Raw genomic sequence first — 18,640 nt, forward strand, 5'->3', positions numbered from 1 at the left:
CAGAGACCACCCCCAACGGGGCCAATTTGCCCCACTGCTCGTGCGCGGACCCGCCGGCTGAGGCCGGGTATGCTTAGCGCACTCCGGCTGCTCCCCGAGTACCCGCCTCCCATTCCTCCTGATTGACTGCAATCCTCCCCACACGGTTCCCTTTCCTCGGGCGCTAGCCAATCGCGAGGCGAGACTAGCCCGGATGGCCGTCATGGTGAGCGTTTCCGCCTGGATTTTCGCCATTGGCTGCCCGACCCATGTTGCCCTGTATAACAGCCACGGCAGGGGTGGTGCTGTGATTGGCTGATGGGTGTTATGCGAGGAGAAGAAGAGGGGGAAGGAGCAAGAGCGAGCGGAACAAGAGCGCTCGTTCTTTTTTTTCCTCGCTTCCGCCTTCCCGATTGGCTTAGGCGGTGGCTGGGCAGAATTTCCGATTGATCAGCGCATGCTGTTGCTAAGCTGGTGAGGCAACGCGGGGCGGAGCTTTTCCTGCCGATGAGTCGGTTCTGAGGTTCAGTCAGCGCGAAGTGTGTTGACCTGCTGCCATCGTCGCGAGATTGTCTGAGATTCGTTGTCGCACGCCTTGAGGAGTCGTCGCCGGCCGCCTACCCTCGCCCCTTTCCTCCTCAGCGCCATGGCCTCAGGATCCGAGTAAGTGTGGGCCACCCGCTAGCAGGCCGCGGCCTTGGCCCGGCGGTGCTGAGCCCGGCCTACCTCTCCTTACTACTCCTCCGTGCGGTGCGGCACTGCCCTGGCCGGACCCGGCGGCGGGTCCGATCCGGCCCCCGATCCCGCTGTGTCATGCAGGCTCTGAGGAGGTGGAAGTGGAGCTGGGAGGGGGATGGGCCGCTCCTCGCACGCGCCAGACCAGGCGCGTGCCCTCAGGAGGGCCCCGTGCGCCGCCGCTCCTCTTCCCTCCCCGCCCGGATGGGCCTCCCCGGGAAGTGTCGAGTCATAGGGGGCCGAGGCCTGACCAAGCTAGGCTTCCCGCTGGGCCTTGGCCGTGCCCCCGCCCGGGGCCGTCCCGCCTGGGCTAGGCCACAGCCGGGAAGGGCTTTGTCTTCCAGGTCCCGCGAGCGTCGGGGAAAGCGGTGGAGCGGCTGGCGGGGCAGTGAGGGAGGAGAGGCATGTCCCGGCCTCCTCCCCCGCAGGTCCGCAGCGGCCCTCGGATCAAGGCTAGAAGTGACTTGGCATTAGAAGAGGCAGATATGTTGTGCCGGGCTGGCCTCTGTGGCAGCCAAGGCAATCGGCTATATTTTTGTCTCTGGTGTCTTGCCTCAATCTGTTTTCAGTGCCAGGCTGAGGGTCATCTTTTACGCCTCTCAAAAATTAGTTGAGTAATACTGGTCTCCCGGCCCACGTGTGCAAGCCACTTCATTGCCCCTTGAGAGGACTAAAGATAGAACCTAAAGATAATTTCCCAAATCCAAGAATACTTTAAGTGACTTGTTGCCCTTGTCAGAGGCACTTTTTAGTCCCTTTAGCGTCCGTGGTTTATCTTCTCTTTTTCTTTTGCAACTCCTGCAATTTAGACCTATTTACTCCTACTTAGTTCCGGCAAGGTGTGTCAAGAATTTAGTGTCCGTGGTAGAAGTTTGTGATGGAAGTGATGGTCTCAAAGGTATATTTTGAGTCTGAGTGAGGTGAACAGTGTCTTTAAAAAAAGAAATTTCTACTCTTGCAAAGTTCTCGCCACACAGGAATCAATAAAAGTTACTTTGCAACTGGAAAACAGTTACTTTTTAGCTGCAATTTTTGGGTCAATATTGTTAGCAGCCATCTTGCTGAATTGAGCTTTAACACCAAGAGTAGCATTGCAAGAGCTAATAGTGTGGTTTCTGAAGAGAGTCTCATTTCCGTGTCCATATCTGTCTGAATCAGTTTTTGAGAACTTGGCATCTTGAGTGTGGGTATGAACGCACTGCTGTGTCATGTGCTGTTCCAGTGTCGCGACGGAGGGAAGACACAGTCACTCAATATGAGTGATCAGCAGACTTCGTTTATTGTGCCTTACAGTCACCTTTTATGCCTTTTTATAACTAGCTCATACATATTACAAAAGTTAAGCTCATTATTGGTTAGTTGCCTAAATACCAAGCCCACCCCTAGTTTCTCTTCTGTAGTTATCTGTTCCCACCTGCAACATTCTTTTCCCACCAAAATCTTCCTGTTACTGTGTAACAAGGACAGCCAAAGACAGTGTATTTTTGCTTTACTTCAGATAAGCTGAGAGCGATGTGCATTTTTGTCCAGCCAGCTGGACTATGTCTATGAGACCTTTTTCAGCTAGCCAGTTATCCACAAGTAAGTGGCTGCAATCATCAGATATTTTGCTCATTAGCTTCAATGGATAAAATGTTGTATGGATTTTTTTTGATGCTTAGCTGGGGAAAGTAGTTCAGTCTGTAACATGGATGCTGAGGTCCAGGGCTGGTAAGAAAGCACTGACAGGTTTTATCTAGGAAGCAAGTTCATGAGGGTATTGATAAAAAAGTACACCACCATACAAAAAGCATGACTGTGTTCACTTGTTAACGAAGCTGAAATCATTTTGAGTTGGTGACTTTTCATTGTATATTTAGCACAGACTTGCAGGAACAGTTTAGTTCCCTACTTTATGTGGAGCTTCGGAGATTGGTAGTTGTTTTCAGAAGAATTAGTAATTACTTTCTGCGCTCATTCTTCATACTGTCCACTGCGGCGAATGAAGAGACGGGACGCAGCTTGATGCAAGCAAATGTCAATTTATTGTACAGAAGCATGAGTTTTTATACACTTTCAGAAGCTGCGCGTTTTAAACAGATTGGTTCTTGAAGCTAAGCATTGCATACTAGGCAATCCCTGATTGGTGGTTAACTACCAGCAATTAACCACAAGGTGTTACCTTTCCTTGGCGCCATCCGTCTCCCACTCCCCCGTGCTCTGCAAACATGCCTCATCATGTTAATTGTTGTCTAGACAAGCTCGAGCACATTCCCCTCAGCTAACTGATTGCCATGCATGGTCCTAGTTTCCAGCCTACTCCTGCTGTCCACCACAATGCATAGCCTCTAGGCATTATCACCATGCTGAACTAGGGAAGCTCTGACACAGAGAAAAATGAAGTGGTAAAAGTTGTAAAATGTCCCTCCCAACCTCTTCCCTCTGTCAAATGGAGCTATCGGACTTCTTTACTGAGAGAGAAAAGGGGGCTAAGGATGGAAACTGGGAACCCATTATTGTTGGTCTTTAGGGCATGTTTACTTCAATTTTGCTGATGTTGCGCTTTATATGCAAGTTTGGCCATTAGCTGTGCCATTATGTCCTCGATTCTGGCCTCTGTCTAAGGGCAGGCTTTTGATGCAGGCTTTGTATTTCCTTTTAATTCCAAAACTGCTCTAAAGCTACATTTTTTGTTCAGTTTATCTCTTTGTTGAGGAGTGAGAGGGAAAGTGGGCGAGGGAGCTGATGAAAGGGATGAGTAAGGGAGATGACCTAGAGGATTTGCACCAAGTCCTCCCTGATAGGAAACTCATTGAGGAGCTTTAAAAATTACCTATGTTAGCTCTCTGTTCTGCCCTTCACTGAATTTTGCCAGCACACATAGGAAAGTTGGCAGGAGAGAACCCCAACCTGTGCCTTAGGCTTTCCTGCTTAGTATTTTCAGTTCAGGCTTTCCTTTCCTGATGCATAGATGGCAGGGATTGTTTGAGTGTGGTTGAGGTGCACAGACATATTTTGCTCTGTTATCTTAGTTTCAGCATGAGGAACCCCCAGGAGAGATGCAATGAGGGCAAACAGTGGTCATAATAATCTGAATTGCTACTGGAAAATGGGTAGTGCTTGTCTGTCAAAGTCCTTACCCTTGTCTGTAGGAGAAATAACATCACTCTTCTGTGTAGCTGTCACGTAATTTCTTAACACCTTTGTTTGTTTGCAGAACCCCATGCATTTAGATGTATGCATGCTGTTTCTTGGAGACCTTTATTCCATTTTTAATGCCTCTAAGCTTTTCAATCACTTTAAGTACGATAGTGTACTGACAACATTGATCCAGCTCTTGCTTCTTGGGGAACTGCAGATTCAGTTCTTGAGTACTAAAACTTTTTTTTTCTCACATTCAGCAGAACTAAGTGGACTACTTGCTGTGCTGTTCAGCATTGCTGTGTGTTGGAAGGTATTTGAACTTTCTTTCCAGATTTATACAGCTTTTGGTTTATTGAAAGTTTTGGTCCAAAAGCTTCCACTTGCTGCCCAGTTCCTTTTCCATTTATTTTTATCTCGTATCCCAGACTTTTTTTTTAGGCTGCACAGCAATCTCTGCATCCTGAGGGACAGCCACTCAGTTTCAGTAACAGGTTATGTAGCCAAAGTCTGGCAGCAGTTTCTTATCAAAACGCCTTTGGATCCACATCTCGTGTAGAGGAGTATGATTTACATTTACACTTTGAACAGGCTAAATTGTTTCTTTCTGGTGTCCCTTAGCTTAAGTTTTAAAATCTACCTGCTAAATTAATTTCCAGTGTCCAGGAATGACGAGCGAGGGGAAGCAAGCAGCCGACTCAATATGAGTGATAAAGCAAGCTTCGATTTATTACGGCGCGATTATGTCTTATATACAGTTCCAGTTAATTATGCCTACTAGTCATCTGCTGATTGGCTAAGCTCTAAAGGGTTACATTTTCATACGTCCTCCTACTTGCGGTTTCTGCGGATAGCTAGCTACATATTTTTTTTTTCCTCTCTTGTCTACGCAAATTCCTCAAAGTTATTTACAACATTAGGCACAAGGTCAGTGTTTTTCTCAGCTTCCTTATCAGCATGCCTCAGTATAGCTGCAAGGCCTGCTTCAGCTAACTTACGCTAACTTTGTTTCACAAAGATCTTTAAGGGAGTCATGGCCATGATCACACAGCCATTCTGCAACATTTCCCCCTTTTTCTCTTTGCGCAAGCAAAACTTGTGCAGTTACACGCTTGAGTAATTTTTGAATACAAGAGAGAGCACAGCTTAAACATACGAGTGCAATGATAACAATTATTACTATAAGCAACACACTTTACAACAGCCCTTTCAAACTACCAGAAGACCGCCCTAATAATAGAGCACCATAACTTTGTCCATTAATTATCAGAGGTCCTCGGACACGAGTTGCGATTTTTTGTGGTCGGTTGTCAATTAATGTTGTATCTACTGCTGTTGCCAGGTCCAGGCCGAGGCTCCTTCGGGTGGCGGGTTGTAACACGGTGTCTGCCGATAAGAGTTGGTCATGTCTCCTGGAGGGGGTGTCGTGAAGGTGACAGGAGTCGCGATTGGGGTCGACGCGCTGCGGCTCCTCGCGCTCGGTTTCCCATCTGCCGACAGACATTGGTGCTGTGTGGTCCCTTTTGGCACCACAGTTGACGTTGTCGACATCGGTCACGGGTATGTCCTGGCTTCCCGCATCGATAGCAGGGGAAGTCTTGGCGCGTGGTGGTCGCTGGCTTTGGGGGCGCGGTAGCCCCAGGGGGGCACAGAGGCGCAAGCGCTGCAAAAGCCTGACTTTGGGCTTGCACTAAATCTCTCCCTACTGCTTGGATTGCTTCCACTAGCAAGGCTTGCTGACCTACTGGCACCCAACTCATTCGCTCTAGCATTGTTTCTACAGAAGAATCTAAGGGCAGGGTTACTAAAATGCCTTTGGTGTAACTGTTACTATTCTCCAGAATACACTGGCACAATAACGGCCCTTTCATAAAGTTAGGTATATCTGGTGGGCTCACTGTGGAGGCCTGACTCATTCACTGTACTACGTAACTGACTTAATATTTTCCAATCGAAGCCTCCCAGGTTCCCTGTCTTTGGTTAGCGGCATTCATCTGATACGTTACAGGGAAAGCTTGTGGGGGGTTGACTTGCTCAGCAATATCAAATATTCCCTGAGCAGCTGCTTCTTGTGCTATTTTTTGCCAATTAATGTGCGTAGAACGCACCAGTTTGTTTACTGTATTTTTTTGTTCCTTTTTTTTTTTTTTTTTTTTTAGAATTTTGTAATGACTGCCCACTGCTATTTTCTTCCTCAGCAGCACTTTCGTCAGATGTGTCCCCGCCCTCTGGCCCCCCCGAGGCTACTGCACCGGGGGGGGGGGAGGGGGGGGGGGGGGGGGCGAGGCTACTTCACCGGAGGGGGTGGCGGAGGACACGAAGGGTCTGGAGGTGGTGCAGTGGGCTCTATAGGTGGTACAGAGAGCACTGTTTGTGATAAAGGGGGTATTGGAATGTAATTCTCACATGGCATAATTTTTCCTGCATTAGGATCTGCGCTTGCAAGTCGGCTTGTTACTGCTGCAGCAAGGCGCTTTTCTGCTTGATATCTTTTTATACAATTAGTTACTTCATGCCATGATTTCATCAATTTTTTTGCTGCCTTATCATCATCTATTACTAAATCCCATAAACAATCCCCATAATTACGCCATTCTTCTACTTCAAACATATGCTCAGGATCTGCAAAATATCCTTTTGCTTTACCTAATGCAATTAACCGGGCCAGATCTTTTAAAGGGCCTACTCCCCCGCTTTTCTAAAAAGCATTGTAAAAGCGCTAGCGCTACCTCTTTTTCCATTGTGCACTCGTTAAAGTCCTCTTTGTTGCAGCCTTTTCCCTTGGGTAGCAGCTCACGGACGGCGAACCCCTTCTTGAATTATCCTGGGCTCAAGCACGGATCGGGTACGATGCCAGCATCAGCCGATCTTCTGCTCTCTGGTCGCTGCTACCAGTGCTTCTCCATCCTCGCTGTCCGGTGAAGAACAAGGTTAGGGGTCCCTTGTTCGGGCGCCACTTTGACGAGCGAGGGAAAGCAAGCAGCCGACTCAATATGAGTGATAAAGCAAGCTTCGATTTATTACGGCGCGATTATGTCTTATATACAGTTCCAGTTAATTATGCCTACTAGTCATCTGCTGATTGGCTAAGCTCTAAAGGGTTACATTTTCATACGTCCTCCTACTTGCGGTTTCTGCGGATAGCTAGCTACATATTTTTTTTTTCCTCTCTTGTCTACGCGAATTCCTCAAAGTTATTTACAACATTAGGCACAAGGTCAGTGTTTTTCTCAGCTTCCTTATCAGCATGCCTCAGCATAGCTGCAAGGCCTGCTTCAGCTAACTTACGCTAACTTTGTTTCACAAAGATCTTTAAGGGAGTCATGGCCATGATCACACAGCCATTCTGCAACACAGGAACTAATGATGAGGCCAAGTCCTTACAAGTAGGTGGTTGTTTTTATCCACTGTTTTAATCACAAGATCCTGTCTGGTCTGACAATGTATTGCGTTCTCAGTTTTCCTGGAAATACCAGACCTTTTAGGACTTTACCAAGACCACACTTTAGGTTGAAGATGGAATTAATGAGGCTGCTGGATACATCCAAGTAGGAGCTTTCTTGTGTCTTTTTAGGTTTAGAGAATGGATCTGTAACATCTCACATAGTCATTGAAAGGGATTGATGTCAATTTCTTACCTCTTGCACTCTTTAATGAAGTGAGGAAAAAGGTGACTTTCCCAATGCTGGCAGTTCTGGAAAGATATGTTTTTACCACTCCTCCTTTTGTTCACTTAAAATAATATTGCCTTTCATACGAAGCTTAAGAACCTTTTGGAAACAAGCTAGCTGTCCTCATAGGCTTGCTTGGAAGTGTTCCCCCTTTTATGTGTCAGAGAAAGGAGCCAATACTGCATAGTCTGTCTTGGGAAAAATCTTTATCTTGAGGGTTGGGGGCATCTCAGGTAACATCACACTTTAGGTATGTCACCTCTGATGTATTTTTAAAAGTGCATTGAGCACGCCAAGTGACACACTGCTGCCAGTTTGTGTTTGTACTGTGTAGCTGCTTGCTCTGCCGCTTCCACTCAAGGTTTGATTTCTTCTGGTTATTTTGTCCCTAAAATAGTGAAACGGAGCCAGAGTGTATGGCCAACACTGTTGTCCACAAAGCTTCCTACTCTTTGCTGGTGCTTGCTGCTTGCTCAGGACAAAAGAAGACTTTTTTCTTTTTGGTGTGAATCAAACCAAACTCTGCAGAGTTTTCTGTTCTGACCTTAGTCACTGGCACATCTGGGCTGCTTTGAGAGAGTAGTCGGATGCGCCCACCAAGGGAAGTTAAAACAGTCTACTGCTGTTGTGGCTGGCGAATGTACAACTTCTAAGAGCTCCTTGGGAACTGGTTGGTTCAAGTTCATATTTCTTTCATAATGCGAATTATTTGCTGTATTTGATTTTGAAGGAAATCACTTAATGCTACTTTCTCCCATTTCCTTGCTGTTTGTTGTGCTCAGTTTTGTCAAGGCAAACAAATTATCTGTCATATTTCTTGTGGTGTAGTAGGCTAGAGCTGCAGTGACTCCTGTGTAGGTATTATGGAAAGGTGCTTATATTAAAAAAAACAAACAAAAAAACCCCCCAAAAAACCCAAACCCAACAAAAAACCACCCATCTTTCATGAGCACTTGAATATTTCTACTGGCTTGTTAGGTTTAACTAATGAGCCTTGAAAGGCTAACCCAGGGGTCCTCGAACTACAGCCCGCGGGCCAGATACGGACCCCCCCAGGGTCCTCAATCCGGCCCCCGGTATTTACAGAACCCCCCCACCGGGGGTTGGGGGGGGGAACCAAGCAGCCGCAGATGACTACCTGCCCCTTCATCAGCGCTGGCCCCCTGGTTAAAAAGTTTGAGGACCCCTGGAACTCTTACAATTCTTCCTGTCAGGGGAGCTGCAGCATTGTCCTTTAATTCCCCTATTTATCTGGGATTTGATGCCAAATAGACTTGAACTTTTGTTTTGGTGGCAGTGGTTACATGTGATTTCAGATGAGTCTGACTAATTCTTTTAGGCAAAACATCTTGCAATTAGCAACATCTCACTGGTCACTTTTTCATATATAGTTCCATAGCTATTTCCATTTGAGGCTAGTAAAGTAATTATATATAGTGACAGAACACATTCTGCATTGAACTCCTGAAACTGGTGCCTCAGAATAATATTCTCCTTTGTCTTAAACAAGTATAGTGTTTAAAAGACAAGACAACAATGAAACTCATAGAAAATGGAGAACAAAACAGAGGTGGCTGGAAAGGTGATAGCAATATCACTTGGACTCATTGACTTATGTTTTTTTTGCCAGTTCCAAAGTAGATGACTTATCAACTGCTATTCTGAAGCAGAAGAACAGGCCCAATCGGTTAATTGTTGATGAAGCCATCAATGAAGACAACAGTGTTGTGTCACTCTCCCAGGTGCGTAATCTATAAAAGCAAAGCATTTAATCTGGTAATACACAAGCGGTTGCTATTAACTTGAAATGTAGCTTTGCAACACGAACCTAAGTATTTTTATCAGAAGCTGCAGCAGTTACAAGTGAGGGAGTGTTGTGGCTTAATCCCAGCCAGCAACTAAGCACCACACAGCCACTTGCTCATTCCCCTCCCCCCAGCGGGATGGGGGAGAGAATCGGAAGGGTAAAAGTGAGAAAATTCATGGGTTGATATAAAGACTGTTTAATAGGGAAAGCAAAAGCTGTGCACATAAGCAAAGCAAAACAAGGAATTCATTCACCGTTTCTCATTGGCAAGCAGGTGTTCAGCCATCTCCAGGAGAGCAGGGCTCCATCAAACATAATGGTTACTTGGGAAGACAAATGCCATCACTCTGAATGCCCTCCCCCCCCCCTTCCTTCTTCTTCCCCCTTCTTCCCCCAGTTTATATACTCAGCATGATGTTCTATGGTATGGCGTATCCCTTTGGCTGGTTCAGGTCAGCTGTCCTGGCTGTGTCCCCTCCCAATTTCCAGTGCCCCTCCAGCCTTCTTGCTGGCAAGGCCCAAGAAACTGAAAAGTCCTTGACAAAGTATAAACATTACCCAGCAACAACTAAAAACATCAGTGTCCTATCAACATTGTTCTCACACCAAAGCCAAACCACAGCACTGCACCAGCTACTAAGAAGAAAATTAACTCCATCCCAGCTGAAACCAAGATGGGGGAGGTAGGTTGTCTTGTTTTCTAACGCTCTTCCATGATAAAATATATTTTGATTCTCAACTTTTATGATTCAGTTGAGCTTGTGTCCTTAGTCTGGCTTCAGGGTTAGCTCTTGACTGGGTGTTGTGGGAACTTCTGTCTTTGCAGATCTAGTATATTGCTTCCAAGATGTAATTCTTCAAATTCAATAACTCTCCTTCAATTTTTGTTTTGTCGAAAGCTTGTCCTAATGCTGTTATTGTTTACAGGCAAAAATGGATGAATTGCAACTGTTCAGAGGAGACACTGTTCTGCTAAAAGGAAAGAAAAGGAGAGAAGCAGTCTGCATTGTTCTGTCAGACGATACCTGCTCAGATGAGAAGATTCGCATGAATAGAGTTGTTCGCAACAACCTGAGAGTGCGCCTGGGTGATGTGATCAGGTGAGGACTACTTTGCTAACTGTTGTATATCCCTGGGTTGCCTAAATTTGTGTGCTGGCTCTGAATTGATTCAGTCTGTAGCAGAGGCAGGGGGTCTTCAGGAAGTATTCTTATATCTTCCAGAGGAGATCACAAATATTTTCAAGTGTGTGTCATATTAGGGATCTCTGTTTACTTTTGTATGTGTTTCTGGCTGTATGCATATTTGGATTAATACTAAAAAAATTATGCTAAAGATTACTGAAATCGCTTCAGGACTTTCACTAGCCCAGATCCTGTCATTAAGTAGTTCAATTATCCCGCTGTTGTCACAGTCATCTTCCCAAATTCACATTGTCAGACGAATTCACAAGTTTTTCTTGTCTAAATTTTTAATGTCTACAAAGTAAACTGTGGAAAGCAGTAAGCAACATTGTAATTGATCTCATAGTATGGTTAGCTCAAGCACTGAGCTGCCCTATGACAAACAGAAGTTAAAACTTGCTAGAAATGAGTGACAAATGTGAAGCAGTTAAATAGCAAGATTAAAAATCCTTGAAAGTTGTTACATTCCAATTTTTGTTACAAAATAGTTAAAAATTAGGAATGCTTTAACAGTGTTGCAAGAGTTTTGTGCAATGCTTGTAGAAGGTAGTGGGGAAAGTATTGAAGTATACATCTTCACTTACAGGAGGCAGGTTCCATTCTGTGATGGGAGTGGGGAGAAAAAACACGTGAGCATTTCTTAAACATAAAAATGCTGATTTGCAGGCTTAAATATATGAGGGCTGACAGCTCTTCTTCCTGAGCATCTTCCTAATCTGCAATATCATGCATGTTCTGTGAAAATTGGAGCCTGATTTCTGACACTAGACTTCCAGGGGTGATATCTGGAATAATCTTTAAATGCAAAATGTTTCATGTGAACTTTGTAGAGAGGAACAAGTCTGTTCACATCTTTCTACCACTAGAAAATGCAAGTTTTAAATACAACTGTAGTTGGAACAGAACAGTGCTTTGAGCCGGTCTATGGATGTAAAATAAAGGTGAATCCTTACGTTAACTTGATGTGAGGTTACTGTTGGAGTAATTTTTAGTTTGACAGTTCAGATACAGTCCCAGCAGAGATGGGGAGAGCACAGCTGTAGTGGTTCTCAGCCTTTCAGATGTTACCAATTGCCTTACCTTTGTTGCAAGGGTCAGAGACTTTTCACACTTCTTGCCCTCAAAATTTTTCTTGCTGATCTTTAAGTACTTATTGTGTTACTTTCTGTGGCCTGGTTTCTGCCGAAATCCAGATTCATGAGCTAATCGCTTCCTGCTTGTAGTCTGTCAACTGTTTTCCTTCTGGTGTGGTCTGTCTTTTCCTTTACCCTTCTGCTATATCCTCTCTGTAAAGCCTGTGGTAAAAGAATCTATTAAGACTCTTGAACAAAGTAGTGTATTAAGTTGCATGCTCAGCTGCAGTTCCATATAGGCTTTTCTTAGCTGGCAAAGCCAGTTTGAGTTTTCTGCCTCTCTGCTACAGCTTGATGCTCTGAGGTGTCACTACAATAGGCTGTTGGCCTACACTGTAAAATAATAGCCAAAATGTTTATTTAAAAAGGGGAAAGGGGCCTTCAGACATTAACCTAAATGTCAGTCTCCGCAAAGGGGGATTGACAGACACATGGTTACCCTTGGTTGGTACTGTGAGAGCCTTTGCTCAGAATCAGGGTTATCAGCAACAGGAGCTCTATTCTATGTAGTAAGTTATGAGAGAGAGAGGGGAAGGAACAGTGCTCCCCCTAGCTCCCTTTCCCTTACAGTTGGTTCAGCAGTAGCTCCTTGTTGAAACAAAAGTTAGCTCATGACTCTTGCAGGTCTTTAGGCTATATTAGTAACTTTTGAGTGTACCTTGGGCATGGCAAGGGGGGGCTACAGAAGAGCAGGGGGTAAGAAGAAAGTATGAAACTCCCCAGCAGTTTTGGATTGGGCTGAGAGGAGTGAAGGAAAGCATGCGTTGTGAAAACTAGTTCTATGATGGGCATTATTTTTGCCTTGTCAGCATTCTTATGCTGGTGGGAAGTCTCGCCAGGGCTTTGGAGGGTCCTTTCTGGCATTTGTACTGGCCTGGGAAGGGACATCACTGCCTTTTCCAGACTTGGGTGTAAGTCTGGGATGATATGACTAACTGGAGTTTTCTTCTGTTGCAGCATTCAGCCTTGCCCAGATGTGAAATATGGCAAACGTATTCATGTGTTGCCAATTGATGACACAGTAGAAGGGATCACAGGGAATCTGTTTGAGGTCTATCTCAAGCCGTACTTCCTGGAAGCATACAGACCCATCAGGAAAGGTAATAGCACCTGTTATTGAAGTCCTGATGGCAGACAGTGTGAGCTACTCCTGAGACTGAATAAAGAGAAGTTCTAGAAACTTGCACAGATCTCCATGAAGCATTAGACCAGGGGTCCTCAAACTACAGCCCGCGGGCCAGATACGGCCCCCGGCATTTACAGAATCCCCCCGCCGGGGGTTGGGGGGGGAAACCAAGCAGCTGCAGATGACTGCCTGCCCCTTCATCAGCGCTGGTGCTGGTTAAAAAGTTTGAGGACCCCTGCATTAGACTGACATCTGTAGAGTAAGATTTTGCTGGCGATGATTTAATTTCCTAATCTTCAGAAGAAAAGGTGATATCTGTTGCTGGCTGGCAGACCAGCTTGATAATTGTCCTGGGTTTTTTGTTTGGTTGGTTTTTTGTTTTTTTTTTTTTTTTTTTTTTCTCCCCTCTACATGGGATGAGAGAGCATCAGAAAAGGCTCTCGGGTAAAACTCAGTTTAATGAGATTCCCCCCCCCCCAAGTTGCTACCACTTGATGGGATTGGGGAGTTGCCTGCATATTAATGAATTGGTTGGATATACTAACTGGCACCCTGACTATTTCAAAGTAATTTAATTAATAACTGGGAGAGTGCATAAAAAACAAATATACTTTTAGAGTTGTGCTAGTAGCACTTCTGCTGGAACAAATAGGTCCTAATGTAGTATAAACACAAGTTGAAGTTATTCTGCTTCTGGAGACAACTAGTTATAATAACTTTAAAATGAATTGTTCTTAAGTTGGGGCTTCTTGCCTGTTTTAGAAATGTTGAATTGAAACTGAATGGAGAAGAAATGTGATTCCTTGCCTTTGTGTTTTCTATTTAGGTAGAGTATTCTTTTCTGTTGTTTGTTGCGTAATTTGAGTACTTAAACTGCTACAGATCTAAATGGTGCTCGGGTAGTCGCAATACATACAGCTCTTGAGTTTGAAATACAGAGCAGTGTTAAAAATGCCAGCAGTGTATGCCTATGTAACCCACTTTCTTGTCATCTGGGGCTGCTGGTGTAAAAAGGCTGATATTTTGCAGACACCTGTTGCAGCAGACTACTGTAATATGGGGTTTTACAGGTGACATCTTCCTGGTGCGTGGAGGGATGCGTGCAGTGGAGTTCAAAGTGGTGGAGACAGATCCAAGTCCTTACTGCATAGTGGCTCCAGACACAGTGATCCATTGTGAAGGAGAGCCCATCAAACGAGAGGTGAGCAGAATCCTGCCATGTGGTTCTACTGAATCCCCTCTGTCTGAAATCTGTTTCGGTGACAATCCTTGAGAGCAGCAGTGTTTGCAGTTCCTGTTTTTGGCATTTTGTGTATTGGATGTAATGATTAAAATCTCTAATTTCAGGAGATGAGCTGCTGCTGAAGGTAGAGAAATAGGCTTCCAGTATCCTCCTTCAGATGCTGAGATAGCACCAATGCTTAGGTTTGCTGATGAGATGCCATACTTTGGCAGCATCTGGGTTTGCATCTGCTCCCAGATATCTCATGCTGGGCTTAGATGCATCTTTCAATTCCAAAGTTCCCTTGATCCATAGCAGGGAGGGCTTACAATGTTGCTAAATTTCATGCCATGTGAAAATAAAGCAATTGGTGTCTAGCCTTGAGTGTCCCAAGCTTGAGGCAGCCCGAGTGGATTCTGTCAGGTCTTGGCCACCTTACTGTTACAGAGTAGGAAATCTCAAGAGAAATGAGCTAAGGTGGTTGTATACTTCACAAAATAAGTGCCTTTTTACTACCTGCAAATCAGGGTGAGTGCTGGTTTGTAGTTAGCTGCCTTCTGAAAAATTCACCTCCTATTTGACATTTGTGAGACTATGTCTGGGCACTGGATGAGTCCAGTTTGGGCTCTTTGGTACACAGCAGAGACAGGTAGGAGCAAGTTCAGCCAAGGCCACCAAAATGATGAAGAACTGGAGGTCGGAATGAATGAGGAGCAGCTGGGAGAGTGGGTTGATGCAGCATGGAGAAGGGAAGGCAAAGAGGCAGGCTTACTGGCAACTGCCTGATGGGAAGGGGTGGATAACCAGGCTCTAAGAGCTGTGTCCAGGGATAGGACTAGAGACAATGGCACAAGCTGGATCAAGGGAAATTCCCAGTAGATAATTAGGAAAAAGGTTTCCCCAAACCCTGGAGCAAGGCCTGGAGATGGCAGGAATCTCCAGAACTGAAGACCTTCACTACTTGATTGGGCCAGACCCTGAGCAATCTGCTTGAAGTAGTAGCTCCTGTTTGTGGGGCTTGGACTGAGCCCCTCTGAGATTCCAGGCTGTGTTATTTTATTATTTTAGTGTGGCCTAATGTTACAGATAACTAAGGCCAGTAGATTTAGACAGCCAAATGAATGGATGCTGTAGAACTATACTGAAAGAGTTGGTTACAGTTGGTCTTATCTGCATATCTGGATCTTAACATTCTCTGTTAGAGTCAATCCCAAGAGAAAACGCTATGTCAGAGAACTGTATGGTAAAGGTATGTCATCCTTAAAAATATCACTTAAGGAATAAGTATATTTTATACTGGGCTTCGTTGTCTGTTATCTTTGTTAGCCACATCAGAGGGTCACACAACTTGTTTTGCACTAGAGTCTGTAGGGGTCCTGGCAGCAGAGACTGTCACTCAGGAGAGTGGGCTTCAGTGAGGTCTAGGTACATGCAGGCATTTCCCTTTGCATGTCTGGGAAGAGACAACTAAGAAACAATTGTAGAAGACAACAGGAAGACTTGAAAGTGAGAATCTCAAGACAGCAAAGAAATGGCAATGAGCAAAAACCTGGATTCCTGGGTTCTGTAGACTCGGGGAGATTGTTGAACTATTGTTTTCACTCAAATGTTTTAATGTATTTCCTTCTATATAGGATGAAGAAGAGTCACTGAATGAAGTGGGCTATGATGACATTGGTGGCTGCCGGAAGCAGCTGGCTCAAATCAAAGAGATGGTGGAACTTCCCCTCCGACACCCCGCGCTCTTCAAGGCCATAGGGGTGAAGGTAAGTCCCCATGTGTACCAGGTGGATGAGTGGGCTTGCCCTTGTGGATGACTTTTAATGTTGGAGGCTTATGAGGTATTGGGAGGGGAATAAGTAATTTGGTTTGTGGTTTTTGTTTTGAATTTTTTTTTAAAGTTGGTGTTAGGAAAGTATTTCCTTATGTGTTTCGGACACAGATTAAAGTACTGGTAACTTGCAAAGCAGAGGAATGCTTTGAATCAGTACTGTCAGTTACTGGCAAGGTTTTTGTTTGTGTGTCATGCAAAGTAGTAAGTGTGTTGATAATGCTGGGATGGCAGCTGTTGCATGATTTGAAGAATCAGTCAGCAATATGCAGGCGAGCGGAGGTTATCTTTATTCGGCAGCGCTGGGTGCATGGGGGATTGCTCCACCAAAGTCATGCACACCGAGGGGAAATAGTTGTGATAGATTATTTGACACTTTTAGGTGTTTGAAGTAATTTGGAAGCTTTTTAGAGAGAAATCCCTTACCTTAAGTGAATGCTATGAGTTCAGTGCAAATACTGTATTATTGTGTCAGATATACATGTGGATGATTGATGGTTCCTTTTGGTCTTGCAAACTGACTTTATGCAGTTGTGATTTTATATAGCTGTCAACTGTTCTACAAGACAAAAATGGAAGGCCAAAGTATGACTGGATGTAAAACTGAAACCTATACTTTTTTCCTAGTCACATATTCTTTTAAACAGCAAGGAATTAGAGATGGGTAGAAATCCTTTTTTTTTTTTTTTTTTATTTACATTGTGTCAATCCTGTTGCCAGCTAAACAGGGATTTGGATAGAGTCTGTTGACAGTGTGGTCCATGCCAGTCTCCTACATATGTCAGTGAAATAGTGTATACAGTGTCTTCTGTATTTTCTAAATCACTCCATGTAAGTTAAGGCTTGGGTCTAGGTAACGTATTCCAAAAAGATTTTGGTTCTGAACAGAATACAAGTCAGGAGGACTGTTTCAAGGCAACTATGTGATTGTCTGCAGCTGTTATGGTGCAGCACTTACATAGACTGAAACAAGTCAGCCTAATATAGCTTTAGAAATCTTGGAAATGTTTATGCCTTTTTAAGGATGTATGTGCTATCAAGAATGTTTATAGGACTCTACCATACAGATAACAGAACTTACTTTTCTGATGATTAATAAAGTTCTGTAGTTGTAGTCTCATGAACTGTAGAAGTAGGCATGAGGTAGTGCTTCTCCAGATACTCCTAATGTAAAAGATTGGCTTGTTAAGATAGAACTGGAATAGTCTTTGGACTTAAAATAAACACTCCTTTTGGGAAAGTGATGTATACAGTATTTTAAATGTGGAATATACCAAGAATAATAGCATGGTTCATTCTGCATAATGAAATTTCATGGTATGTAAATACCCATTTTATCAATCTAAATGAAGGACAGCATTCTTTTTTCTCTACGCTATTCAAATTTCTCTCAGACAGATCTAGTTTATACCTGTCTACACTTCCATATTAGTGTCATATATCATGCATTTTGTTTCCGTTTTGAACAGTTTATTTCATTTCCAGCCCCTATATTTTATTTTAAAAGATATTTTCTGAATTCTTGCTTATAAAATTTGTGGAGAAAAATCCTTCTCAGCTTAAGCCCTTCCTTTCAGTGTCTGCTGAATCCACCAAGATTTTACCTTGCATCACTTTTCTTTGTTGTATTGTATCTGCAGTCCACTACAGAGATGTTGCACCAATCTAGCTAAAAACATTCCTCCTCTGAATGACTTCACTAATACAATTTTTATATAGGCATTTCTATAATGTGTACACTGTGCAGTGTAACATCAGGTTTAAGGAAACTGAACACCTAAGCTAGGTCTGAATGAGCTGGTATCTGTATATGACACTCTCCATAATACACAGAGATATCAGTTCAATTCACCTGCATTTGTTTGGGCTGCCACTTCCAATTAGGGCAGTTGAATTTGTCTTAGATGAAATGTACCAGCCTGTATCACAACCATGTGGCAGTGTGCTCGACCCCCCCACACCCTCCATCCTGCCGTTTTGGGTATAACAATCATGAAATGATAGAGTTTTCGATCCTTGGAGAAGTAAGGAGGGGGGATCAGCAGAACCTCTATTTTGGTCTTCTGGAGGGCAGACTGGCCTGTTTAAGAGCCTGGTCGACAGAGTCCCTTGGGAGGCAGTCCTGAAGGGCCAAGGGCTCCAGGAAGGCTGAACGTTCTTCAGAAAGGTAGTCTTAAAGGCAAAGAAACAGTCAGTCCCCATGTGCTGAAAGACAAGCCGGTGGGGAAGAAGACCAGCCTGGCTGAACAGAGAGCTTTGGCGGGAACTCAGGGGAAAAAAAAGAAAATTTACCACCTTTGGCAGAAGGGGCAGGTAACTCTGGAGGACTCCAAGGATGCCATTATTAGGTTATACAGGGAGAAAATTAGAAAAGCAAAAGTCCAGCTAGAATTTAAGCTGGCCACTGCTGTAAAAGATAACAAAACCTGTTTTTACAAATACATTAGAAGCAAAAGGAGGGTCAAGGATAATCTGCATCCTTTACTGGATGCAGTGGGGAACATTGCCACAAAGGATGAGGAAAAGGCTGAGGGACTTAATGCTTCCTTTGCCTCAGTCTTTAATAGCAAGACCAGTTACCCTCTGGGTACTCAGCCCCCCGAGCTGGAAGACAGTCATGCACACCGAGGGGATTTTTCAGTCCCCTCTTTATACAAGCAACTCATACCTATTCATTAGTTTTCCAAGAAATTGTTTACATATTCATTACAACTCTGAGAATTGATTTAAATATCTCGTGCCTGCGCAATGTCCTTGAGGAGTTGTCTCTACGCAGACTCTATTCCTCAGCGGCCATGTTTAAAGTCTCCATCTTCGCCACGTTGCATGTAC

At 44.3% G+C, this 18,640-nt stretch overlaps 1 protein-coding gene and 1 long non-coding RNA gene across 2 annotated transcripts in view; one reads left to right on the forward strand and one right to left on the reverse strand.

Annotated features, from left to right (window-relative positions):
- Window positions 1-436: 436 nt before the first annotated feature.
- The window catches only part of LOC130142040 (transitional endoplasmic reticulum ATPase), a 31,687-nt gene continuing 13,483 nt past the window's right edge, over window positions 437-18,640 (forward strand). Inside the window, exons 1-6 of the mRNA XM_056323453.1 lie at window positions 437-642; window positions 9,136-9,247; window positions 10,240-10,412; window positions 12,587-12,729; window positions 13,826-13,956; window positions 15,612-15,743. Of these exons, the coding sequence (XP_056179428.1) occupies window positions 626-642; window positions 9,136-9,247; window positions 10,240-10,412; window positions 12,587-12,729; window positions 13,826-13,956; window positions 15,612-15,743 (708 nt within the window). The 5' untranslated portion in view covers window positions 437-625. The remainder of the gene's footprint in view (window positions 643-9,135; window positions 9,248-10,239; window positions 10,413-12,586; window positions 12,730-13,825; window positions 13,957-15,611; window positions 15,744-18,640) is intronic.
- LOC130142045 (uncharacterized) lies at window positions 4,539-8,262 on the reverse strand. The gene is made up of 2 exons (XR_008819273.1): window positions 6,564-8,262; window positions 4,539-5,324 (listed from the first exon to the last, which is right to left on the reverse strand). It is a non-coding gene; the product is annotated as an uncharacterized LOC130142045 (long non-coding RNA).

The sequence above is a fragment of the Falco biarmicus genome, chromosome W, assembly GCF_023638135.1.
Source record: "Falco biarmicus isolate bFalBia1 chromosome W, bFalBia1.pri, whole genome shotgun sequence".
NCBI lineage: Eukaryota > Metazoa > Chordata > Aves > Falconiformes > Falconidae > Falco > Falco biarmicus.